This window comes from Heterodontus francisci, chromosome 18, assembly GCF_036365525.1.
Source record: "Heterodontus francisci isolate sHetFra1 chromosome 18, sHetFra1.hap1, whole genome shotgun sequence".
NCBI classification, from domain to species: domain Eukaryota; kingdom Metazoa; phylum Chordata; class Chondrichthyes; order Heterodontiformes; family Heterodontidae; genus Heterodontus; species Heterodontus francisci.
The window spans coordinates 52,644,336-52,656,467 of NC_090388.1; the positions used below are offsets into that span (position 1 = coordinate 52,644,336).

General features: G+C 42.2%; 1 protein-coding gene across 5 annotated transcripts in view; it reads right to left on the reverse strand.

The window, feature by feature from the left end:
- The window catches only part of cacna1c (calcium channel, voltage-dependent, L type, alpha 1C subunit), a 1,113,964-nt gene that overhangs the window by 53,811 nt on the left and 1,048,021 nt on the right, over positions 1-12,132 (reverse strand). For all 5 annotated transcript variants that reach the window (XM_068050762.1, XM_068050758.1, XM_068050759.1 and 2 more), the window contains one exon: positions 11,792-11,919. In XM_068050762.1, coding sequence (XP_067906863.1) covers positions 11,792-11,919 — 128 coding nt within the window. The remainder of the gene's footprint in view (positions 1-11,791; positions 11,920-12,132) is intronic.

The window sequence follows — 12,132 nt, forward strand, 5'->3', positions numbered from 1 at the left end:
TAAAAGCTGTTTATGTCTATCATTTTTCAGTACCGTCAAAAGGTCATCGATCGCAAATGTTAACTCTGTTTCTCTGTCCACAGATGTTTCATGTCTTGCTGAATGTTTTCCAGCATTTTCTGTTTTTATTTCAGATTTCCAGTATCTGCTGTATTTTGCTTTACAAGTAGATAGTGCCTGATCAGATATCATAATGTGAAAATCATATACAATAACACTTTATGTACATTGCTTTTATTTCCAGATATACCATCCTGCTCTCTGAGTTTTGGGAAGAATTCTACATGTTCATCCTTAGGATGAAATGACACATCAGCCATAACGGGAGGAATCTCAACAGAATAGAGTTTCACACATCGGAGAGGCAGGTAGCAGGTCAGGAACCTGTTTGCAATTGAAATGGGCTTTGCTGTGGTACTAGCATCTCACTTCCGGGATTTTAGTTTTCTTCTTCCATGGGGTGTGGGCATTGCTGACAAGGCCAGCATTTGTTGCCCATCCTTAATTGCCCTTGACAACTGAATGGCTTGTTAGGCCATTTCAGAGGGCAGTTAAGAGTCAACCACATTGCTGTAGGTCTGGGGTCACATGTAGGCCAGACCAGGTAAGAACAGCATCTGGCAATAAGTGCCCTCCTGTTGCACTGGGAAGGAGGTCCCTGTTCCAGGAGGCTGCAGGTGTCAGCAATGACCTGCCATGAGTGTATGACTCTCCTGAGGCACTGGTGCTCAGACCTGTCAACAGAGCTGATCCTCTGCCTGTATACCCTGTGTTGAGAGTCTTGCCTTGTTCAAGCTGGATTTATGTATCCATACCCTCTGGCCTGTGGAGCAGCAAGTGGCTGAGGAGAAGGCAGCTTGTGATGGTGCTAGTGCTGGTGTTGCTCCTGCTGTTCTTGGTGCTGTTGGTGTTGCTGGTGCTGCTCCTCTTGTTCCTCATCAGAAGTCCAGTGTAGAGCTGCATAAGCTGCTCCCATGCTGTGGTGAAGGCTGACAGCAGGGAAGTGCAGATCAAGGTGAGTAAATCCAAGACAGGTGAATTGACTTCCAAGAGGTTGGAAACCACCTGTCAAACAATAAGAGCACAATAGCAGAAGTGCTGTGAGCAGCAGCCTCTCACCTAGGCATGGCTGCACAAAGTCAGTTTCACTGTTTGAAGGCTTCCCAGCCTGTCACTTTCACTGAAGAACTCCCCGCTGTGCACTCATCTGGTTGACGCTGGTGAGTTCCACACAGCTCAGGAAACCCGGCGCTGGCTGTTAATGCATTAATGGAGGGTTAAGTTCAAACTTAATTACCCATATTATCATGACGTTCCCAACAGCTGCATGCCTGCAAGCTCATTCTGGTCAAACCCGGATGTGGCGGGATCCTGTCAGGTTCCCGAACCGACACCATTTTTCAGGGATTTAACTGCGCATCCGCACCCAAGCCCACTTCCCCTTGGCAGTTAAAATACTGTCCAATGTCTCCAGATGATGCTCCAACATTTCTCTCTAGGAGGTCTTCAATTGACTTCGGAGGGTGGAACAATGACATTCTGGAATTGTATGGAGGATTCATATGAGTAAATTCACTGATCTCAACCACTTAGTGGTCAATAGCACTGGAGAATCAGCACTTCAGTGTTCTAACCCTATCTCCAACATGTGCTCCCTGTGGAAGCAAAAGACCAATAAATTTACCCTATGGAGTCTTATACTGACCAAAGGAACTGCATGCTGTGACAATCAGGTTCCATGATACTGCAAAATATTTCACCATGTACACAAGTCCTTGCAGATGTGGTTGAACTCATATTTGCATCATCCCCACAAGAGCTAAGTTACCCCTTCTGTATGCTCTGGAACTTTGTGGGAGGAGATGAAGGCAGTACATCTGTTAACTCCGTCTGGTGTGTCCCTATTGTATGCGTTGCTCCAGTAGCAGATACATCCAGGCATAAATTGTCTCCTGCCACCTGCTTTTACATTCTAGAGACCATTTCCATTAGGAACGTTCTCACACATTTTTAGTCTCCAATGTTTCCTCAGCCATACAAGATTCTTCATGATTCTCCTCCTCTAACTAAGATGACAATTTGCTGTTGTTCTGGTCCCCAGAACTTCAAAGTGGGAGCATTATCTGTAGAGACATTTTGTTTATCTGATGCCATCCTGAAGCACAGTGAAAGTTTCTAAGAATTTTGGACAAAACAAAGTTGACTATTAAAGTAATGCAAAAGCAATTAGTTATGGATCAAGAATACTTAGAAAAGTTTTGAAGGAGTTGTAAATATGTTATTGCAATGCTTGTGAAACAAGGCTTAATGCAAATTGTTTGGGCTGATATATCTGAAATAAAGAGCACAGGTTTAAATAAAACAATTCAATACTTACCAGATCCACTGGAGTCAAAGAAGGTCTCAGGTAAGTCCATGTTCCACAAGATGGACAATTAGAGTCACCCTATTCTTCCTCCCACATTGACCTTTTCTTTTAGTATTCCTGCATTGGGTTATTGTTGATTTTTTGTTTCAACTTTTTTATTATTGTCATTTTTTGTATTGCACATTATTGATGTGCTTTTAAGTCCACAGATGTTTTGAGCTACTTTGGACTCTGTTGACTTTTATGACATTCCCATTCCGATTACCTTGACAAATCTCAATAGCAAATATTTTGGGGCTAAAATTCTGATCATTGATATAGTCAGGTCAGGCTGATCACCCATAGCTGTAAGGGGCTTCACAGGCACCTTCCCTAATCTGCTGGTGGATAGTAGAACGGCACACAGCCACTCCAGTAGAAACATAGAATGCTCTGCCATTCAAAAAAGATCATGGCTCATCGTCTAATTCAGCACCATGTTCCCGTTTTCTCCCCATATTCCTTGATCCTTTTGCCATTAAGAAATATATCTATCTCCTTCTTGAACATATTTAATGACTTGGCCTCCACTGCCTTCTGCGGTAGAGAATTCCACAGGTTCACCACCCTCTGAGTGAAGAAATTTCTCCTCATCTCGGCTCTAAATGGCATACCCCATATCCTGAGACTGTGACCCCTGGTTCTGGACTCTCCTGCCATCGGGAACATCCTCCCTGCATCTAGCCTGTCTAGTCCGGTTAGAATTTTATAGGTTTCTATGAGATCCCCTCTCATTCTTCTAAACTCTAGTGAATATAGGCCTAGTCGACCCAATCTCTCCTCATAAGTCAATCCTGCCATCCCAGGAATCAGCCTAGTAAATCTTCTTTGCACTCCCTCCATGGCAAGAACATCCTTCCTCAGATAAGGAAACCAAAACTGCACACAATACTCCAGATGTGGTCTCACCAAGGCCCTGTATAACTGCAGTAAGACATCCTTGCTCCTGTACACAAATCCTCTTGCAATGAAAGCCAACATACCATTCGCCTTCCTAACTGCTTGTTGTACCTGAATGCATGCTTTCAGCGACTGGTGTCTCCCAGATCTCGTTGCACCTTCCCCCTTTCCCAATCGATCAACATTCAGATAAGAATCTGTCTTTCTGTTTTTACAACCAAAGTGGATAACCTCACATTCTCACATTTATCCACATTATACTGCATCTGCCATGCATTTGCCCACTCACCCAACTTGTCCAAATCACACTGGAGCCTCTTTACATCCTCCTCACAGCTCACAGTCCCTCCCAGCTTTGTGTCATCTGCAAACTTGGAAATGTTACATTTAATTCCCTCACCCAAGTCATTAATATATATTGTGAATAACTGGGGCCCAAGCACTGATCCCTGCAGTACCCCACTAGTCACTGCCTGCCACCCGGAAAAAGACACGTTTATTCCTACTCTCTGTTTCCTGTCTGTCAACCAATTCACAATCCATGCCAGTATATTACCCCCAATCCCATGTGCTTCAATTTTTCACACTAACCTCTTATGTGGGACCTTATCAAAAGCCTTCTGAAAATCCAAATACACCACATCCACTGGTTCTCCCTTTATCTATTCTACTAGTTACATCCTCAAACAACTCCAGTAGATTGGTTAAGCATGATTTCCCTTTCGTAAACCCATACTGACTTTGTCCAATCCCGTTTATACTTTCCAAATGTTCTGCTATTACATCCTTTATAATAGACTCTAGTATTTTCCCCATTACTGATGTAAGGCTAACTGGTCTGTAATTCCTTGTTTTTTCTCTCCCCCCTTTTTTAAATAGTGAGGTTACATTTGCCACCCTCCAATCTGTAGGAACTGCTCTAGAGTCTATAGAATTTTGGAAGATGATCACCAATGCATCTACTATTTCCAGGGCCACTTCCTTTAGTACTCTGGGATGTAGATTATCAGGCCCTGGGGATTTGTCAGCCTTTAACCCCTTTAATTTCCCTAGCACTACTTTTTTTTACTAATACTGATTTCCTTCAGTTCCTCCCTCTCATTAGACCCTTGCTTCCCTAACATTTCTAGGAGGTTATTTGTGTCCTCCTTTGTGAAGGCAGAACCAAAGTATGTGTTTAATTGTTCTGCCATTTCTTTGTTCCCCATTATAATTTCCCCCGTTTCTGACTGTAAGGGACCTACATTTGTCTTCATTAATCTTTTTCTCTTCACATATTTATAGAAGCTTTTACAGTCAGTTTTTATGTTCCCCGCAAGTTTAATCTCATACTCTATTTTCCCCCACTTTATCAACTTCTTTGTCCTCCTTTGCTGAATTCTAAACTGCTCCCAATCCTCAGACTTGCTGCTTTTTCTGGCAATTTTATATGCCTCCTCTTTGGATCTAACTATCCCTAATTTCTATTGTAATCCACTGTTGCGTCACCTTTCCGGTTTTATTTTTGCGCCAGACAGGAATGAATAATTGTTGAATTCATGCACACATTCTTTAAATATTATTCATTGCCTATCCACCGTCAACCCTTTTAGTAAAGTTCCCCAATCTACCATAGCCAACTCACACCTCATACCTTCGTAGTTTCCTTTATTTAGATTCAGGACCCTAGTTTCGGATTTAACTACTTCACTCTCCATCTTAATGAAGAATTCTATCATGTTATGGTCGCTCCTCCCCAAGGGACCTCGCACAACAAGATTGTTAATTAATCCTTTCTCATTGCACAATACCCAGTCTAGGATAGCCTGTTCTCTAGTTCGTTCCTCAACGTATTGGTCTAAAAAACCGTCACGTACACACTCCAGGAAATCCTCCTCCACAGTATTATTGCTAATCAGATTTGACCAATCTATATGTAGATTAAAATCACCCATGATTACAGTTGTACCCTTATCGCATGTGTCTCTAATTTCCATTTTAATGCCATCCCTTACATCTCCACAACTGTTTGGGGGCCTATAGACAATCGCCAACAACGTTTTCTGCCCCTTGGTGTTTCTTAGCTCCACCCATACAGATTCCACATCATGATTTTCTGAGCCAATATCCTTCCTCACTATTGCATTGATTTCCTCCTTTATTAACAATGCTACCCCACCTCCTTTCCCTTTTTGCCTGTCCTTCCTAAATATTGAATACCCCTGGATGTTCAGTTCCCATCCTTGGTCATCCTGCAGCCATGTCTCCGTAAGCGCAACTATATCATAACTGTTTATATCTGTTTGTGCTGTTAATTCATCTACTTTATTGCGAATGCTGCGCGCATGAAGAAACAATGCCTTTAGACTTGTCTTTTTAACATTGTTAGTCATCTTACCTTTATTTTGAACTCTGGCCCCATTTGTTTCTCGCCCTTGCTTTCTCTGCCTTCCACTTTTGCTTCTTATCTTGTTGTCTTTCATTTCTATCCTTGTTTTCCCTCTCCTCTGTCTCCCTGCTCAGATTCCCATCCCCCTGCCATTCTAGTTTAAACCCTCCTCGACAGCACTAACAAACCACACCCCCCCCACCCCTCACCGAGGAAATTGGTCCTGGTCCAGCCCAGATGCAACCCGTCCAGCTTGTACTGGTCCCACCTTCCCAGAACCGGTTCCAATGTCCCAGGAATCTGAATCCCTCCCCCTTACACCATTTTTCCAGTCACGTATTCATCTGATATATCCTGCTATTTCTGCTCTCGCTAGCACGTGGCACTGGTAGTAATCCTGAGATTACTACCTTTGAGGTCCTACTTTTTAATTTATGTCCTAACTCCCTATATTCAGCTTGTAGGACCTCATTCCCTTTTTTTTTACCTATGTCGTAGGTATCCTGGTTTGCTAGTGCTGTCCTTAACAATCTGAAGACAATCTGCAGTTAATTTTTTTGCTTGCTTTGAAGAGAGGGATTTTACCTTTCGCATGGAATGTTCTGGGGCATTCCTAAGGGCTTGAATGAAATTCACATCAACTTTCATCTGGCAAGAGTTCCATTGAGACTTTATAGTGGTAGAATTCACAGGGTAGGTGTGGGCAAGTGACTTGTTTTCTCTCCCTGTTGGAATTTCGTCTACAATTTTCAAAATCCTGGTAGAACTGTGTTCTGCCCCAAATTTCAACTTCCCAAGCAAAAAGCATCACAAGCTGTAATTTCGGCATTTTTTTGCATCTGGAAATACACCTTGTAAAATTGAGAATTATTTCCCAAATGCAGATTTTAGGTTTCTGCCAAGTGTCCTCTGAGGGTGAATTTCTTATCTGTATATTGCTATGAAGAGTGGCAAGAATGATACTCGCATAGATCAGTTGGCTTACTTGGAATGAAGGTGGGATTTATCAATTGCTGGAGCTAAATTCTAATGGTTTCCTAAAACCTGACCTGAAACTCTGGGAGCAAGAAAAATATTAGGTATTTATGACAATTTTAATTAATAGAAAAATATTGTTTTCTTCTGTGTCCCTATGTATCTTTATATCTGTGCTGTTTTCCAATTCAGCCTTTCATTACATATTCAAAACCCTCAGTTTCATGTAAATGACTAAGTTGTGCCTGATCTGTAATTGGTCCAATTCTTTATTCATGTCTCAAAATAGTTAAGAAAATGCATGGACAAACTCAGAATATGAGGATTTTTTAAAACTAAATTACATGGGCTTCTCACCCTAGCAACAATTTGTTTCTTTGCTCCGCTAGGAACCAATATTTCAATAGAAAATTCTTTTCATTAAAATGCTGAAAATGACAACTAAAATAATGAAGAAAAGACTAAAAAATGAGATAAAGATAAAGACACAGTGTCCTAGAAATTCACCACCGCCCATTTTTGGTGGCTCAGGGAGTGCAAGGTATTGCATGAGGCAACCCTGATATTGGGCCATGGACACCATTGTTATAGTATGGCGTTACAGCTCACCGGTGAGGAGTCCAGAGGACTGCTAAGAAATCAGGCCACTCCCAGCAACCTCAAGTGACCTCAAGTAAGTGGGTCTGGGGTTCAGTCAAGGATCCGGGGGTGGGAGTGCGAGGGAACGTGGGACTGTGGATCATGCTGGGGGTCAGGATCAGATCAAGGGACCTAGAGTCGCAGCGGTTGGTTGGGACATGTAGTCACATGGAGGCCAGGATAGGGGTCAGAGATCAGGGCTTGGGACCAGTGGGGGCGGCATCTTGGGGCTGGGGAATGGCTGGGAGATTGACAGTGTGCACTTAAGCACTGGGAATAGCAACGATTGGGATGGTCCTTGAAAGTGGGGCAAAAAGGAGGACTCCCATTCTTCCTGACTCTATATTCAGGCAAGTTACTTAACTTTTTGGTGCAGGTGTTCTATAGACTGGGAGCTGGCTGCCCAAGGACAAATGAATGTCGGAGTGAGAACCTCAAGCAAGTATGAAGCCCCTTATTTGCCTACATTTCACACTTCGGTATACCTGATGGATTGCCATGTGCTTCGACTGAGCAACCCTCATTCACGTCCTCACAACAGCATGTAATAAAACATCTCAATGCGCTTCACAGAAGAGTTATAAAGCAAAATTTGACACTGAGCACATAAGGCGATATTAGAGCAGATGAATCATAGAAAATCACAGAATGTTTACGGCACAGAAAGAGGCTGCTTAGCCCATCATGTCTGCGCGGGCCAAAAAATGATCCACCTATTCTAATCCCACCTTCCAGCATTTGGTCCATAGCCCTGCAGATTACAGCACTTTAGGTGCATATCCAGACTGCTTTTGAATGAGGTGAGGGTCTCTGCCTCAACTACCCTTACAAGCAGTGAGTTCCAGACCCCCACCACCCTCTGGGTGAAAAGCATTTTCCCCAAGTCCCCTCTAATCTTTTACCAATCACTTTAAATCTATGCCTCCTAGTCACTGACTTCTCTGCTAAGGTGAATGGACCCTTCACCTCCACTCTATCCAGGCCCCATCAAAATGTTGTACATTTCAATTAGATCTCCCCTCAGCCTTCTTTGTTCCAAGAAGAAGAACCCCAGCCTATCCAATATTTCCTCATAGCTGCATTTTTCCAGTCCCGGCAACATCCTTGTAAATCTCCTCTATACCCTCTGTAGTGCAAATACATCCTTTCTGTAATGAGGTGAGAAGAACTGCACACAGTACTCAAGTTGTGGCCTAACCAATGATTTATACAGTCCAAGCATAACCTCCCTGCTCTTGATTTCTATACCTCAGCTAATAAAGGAAAGGATTCCATATGCCTTCTTAACCACCTTATCGATCTGTGCTGCTACCTTCAGGGATCTGTGGACACTCATTCCAAGATCCCTCACTTCCTCTACACTTCTCAGTTTTTTCCCATTAATCGGGTATTCCTTTGCCTTGTTTGACCTCCCCAAATGCATCACTTCACATTTCTCCAGGTTGAATTCCATTTGCCACTTTTCTGCCCATCTGACCAGACCATCAATATCTTCCTGCAGCTATCCTCCTCGCTATCTATCCACATGGCCAATCTTTGTATTATCTGAAAACTTCTTGATCATGCCCCCTACATTTACATCCAAATCGTTTATATATACCACAAAAAGCAGGCGACCCAGTACTGAGCCCTGCGGAACACCACTGGAAACAGCCCTCCAGTCGCAAAAACACCTGTCAACAATTTCCCTTTGTTTCCTGCCACTGAGCCAATTTTGTACCACCTTGCTATAAATCCCATAGGATTTTATTTTTTTAAATGGCCAAAAGCTTGGTCAAAAGGGTAGGTTTTAAGGATTGCCTTAAAGGAGGAAAGAGAGGTAGAGGTGTGGAGAGGTTTAGGGAGGAAATTCCGAGCTTAGGGCCCAGGCAGCTGAAAGTACAACCACCAGTGCTAGTGCAATTAAAATCGAGGATCCTCAAGGGGCCAGAATTAGATGAGTGCAGATACCTCAGAGAATTGTATTTAGATAGTACCTTTAACATAGTAAAACATCCCAAGGTGCTTGTGTTGTATGATTGCCTTCAAAGTGATATCCCTTTAAGATCTTAGTATGCTAATGAGTTAAATACCAGGATGTACTCTGCAACTGTAACACCCAGATGAATGTTGTGTAAATAGTTTGCTTTGTACTGTATATAATTGTTTAGCTGTTAATAAACTTGTTTGAGATCATCTGCAAACTGGGCTTCAAGCATCTCATTTATGTTGCATCAGACAACATAAAGAACACATTACAGCTTCATAGGAGCATTATCAAGAAATATTTGACACCAAGCTACAAAAGAGATATGAGGGCAGGTGATCAAAAGGAGATATGAGGGCAGGTGACCAAAAGCTTGGTCAAAATGTAAGTTTCAAGGAGCTTCTTAAAGGAGAAAAAAAGAGGAAGTGGATAAAGAGATTTAGGGAGGGAATGCCAGAGCTTAGGACTCAGACAGCTGAAGGCACTACCACCAATGGTGGAGTGGTTAAAATGGGGGATGTTCAAGAGGTTAGAATTGGAGGAGCGCAGATATCTTGGAGGGTTGTGGAGCTGGAGATTACAGAGATAGGGAGGGGTTAGGCCATGGAGGGATTTGAAAACAGGGATGAGAATTTTAAAATTGAGATGTTGCTTAACTAGGAGCCAATGTAGGTCAGCAAGCACAGGGTGATGGGTGAAAGAGAATTAGTGCAGGTTAGAACATGAGCAGCAGAGTTTTGGATAACCTCAAATTTACAGAGGGTAGAACATGGGTGGCCAGTCAGGAGTGCATTGGAATAGAGGACAACAATTTGTACTTCTATAGCACTTTTAACATAATAAAATGTTCCAAAATGATGAAAATTTCAGCAGCAGATGAGCTGAGGCAGTGGTTGAGTTGGGCTATGTTACAGGAGTGGAAATAGGCTGTCTTAGTAATGGCATGGATATGTGATTGGAAGCTCAACTCGGGGTCAAATATGACCCCAAAGTTGCAAACAGTCTGGTTCAGCCTCAGATGGTTGCCAGGTAGAGGGATGGAGTCAGTGGCTCGGGAATGGAGTTTGTGGCGGATCCAAAGACAATGGTTTTGGTCTCAATATTTAGTTGGAGGAAATTTCTGCTCATCCAGTACTGGGCATTGGACAGCAGTCTGTCAATTTAGAGACAAGAGTGGTAGTGGTGGTGGTGAGGTAGAGCTGGGTGTCATCAGCGTACATGTGAAAACTGATGCTGTGTTTCAGTACTGTGGCAGGGGCAGAAACCTGATTGTGTTTGAATTCAAACACAGAGTTCTGGGAAAAATGGGCATGGATTTGGGAGGCAACAGCATGTTCAAGGACTTTGGAAAAGGTAGGGAGGTTGGAGAGGGGGCGGTAGTTTGCAAGAACAGAAGGGTCAAGGTTTTTTTTTTGAGGAGAGTGGTGATGACGGCAGATTTGAAAGAGGAAGGACAGTATTGAAAGCGAGAGGACTGTTAACAATATCAGCTAACATTGGAGCCAGGAAGAGGAATTGGGTAGTCAGCAGCTTAGTGGGAATAAAGGCCTGCTACCCAACCCAACCCCGACGGGACCTGACGACGTGTCGGAAGAGGAAGTTTGGCCCTTTGGGCTAGGGAATGGGAAGGAAGCAGAAAAGGCAGCTGATTGGATGTCTCAACCTTAATGACAAAGAAGTCCATGAGCTCCTTGCATTTGTTGTTGGAGGTGAGGGCAGAGGAGACAGAGAGAGGGGTTTAAGAAGGTGGTTTGCAGTAGGAAAAAAAGTTGGAGGTTAACTTTTTAATTCAAGCTAAAATGATGCTCATTTCTCTCAATCAGTTTGACCCCAGAATGCAAACAATTCAGTACCTATATCTCTTAATTGAAGAATAGAAAGACAAAAAGAATTAGTGAGAATAAAACAGCAAAATAATTGTGTCAAAAAATGGTAAGGTGATAATTTAGTGATTTCAAACTTTTAAACTCTATTTTAATAAGAAATCTTATCATTTATCATAATTCAAAAAGTACAATGAAATCACTGGTTTAAGCACAACACCATCTCTTCACCTATAGGATTTGGATTTGAGTCTAGCTTGACTGATCAGATGGAAGTTTTTTCTTTCTGCCAGCTGTAAGCATCCTACCAGATATTAGTTTGCAGAAGTCACTAATCAGCTTCCAAATAGCAATATCCTGAGAACAAAACTGGTCATAATTTAGTTCTTGGTCAGCAATATCTCTCAAAGAGGCTTTTCTAACCTTGGGATTAAGATATGGCGTTGAACCAGAGGAAGGGAACTTGGCACTGTACGTGAAACCTAGTAGTATTTAATGCTGACATTGAGTCCAAAGCTTTCATTCCTCCACATTGATATATTTTCACCTCATACATTTCACAGGAAAAATATTAAATAAAGTTAACTTAAAAAGTATGCATTACATCAATGATTTACTTGTAGCTAAAAATAACACTCATGGAAAATGACAATACACACAGCACTGTTCAAAAAAGTTGAACATTTCAGTTAAAAAAGATTTCTCAAACATACCTGTAGAGAGAGTGCATTTTTCTGCACTGCTTTCCCAACAATGCCTTGTTCTTTGCGCTTCTTGAATTTTCTGAAGTAATCCTGGATTAGGAATGTGGCGTAGAACTTCCCAACAGTAACTTCATCATCTGGAACATAAAGATATTATATACTACGCAGAATGATTTATTCCTATTGTTGCAGTTACAATAAATGTAGGGAATCATAAGCAAACCTGTGTATGTTCATATACCTTTACTGTAGGAATGTAGCAACTTTGTTCTGAATTAGGAAGTTTGGAACATTATCAAACATTCTTAATGAAATTCCTGATTTGGCCTTTTCAGGGCTGAAAATAGCAA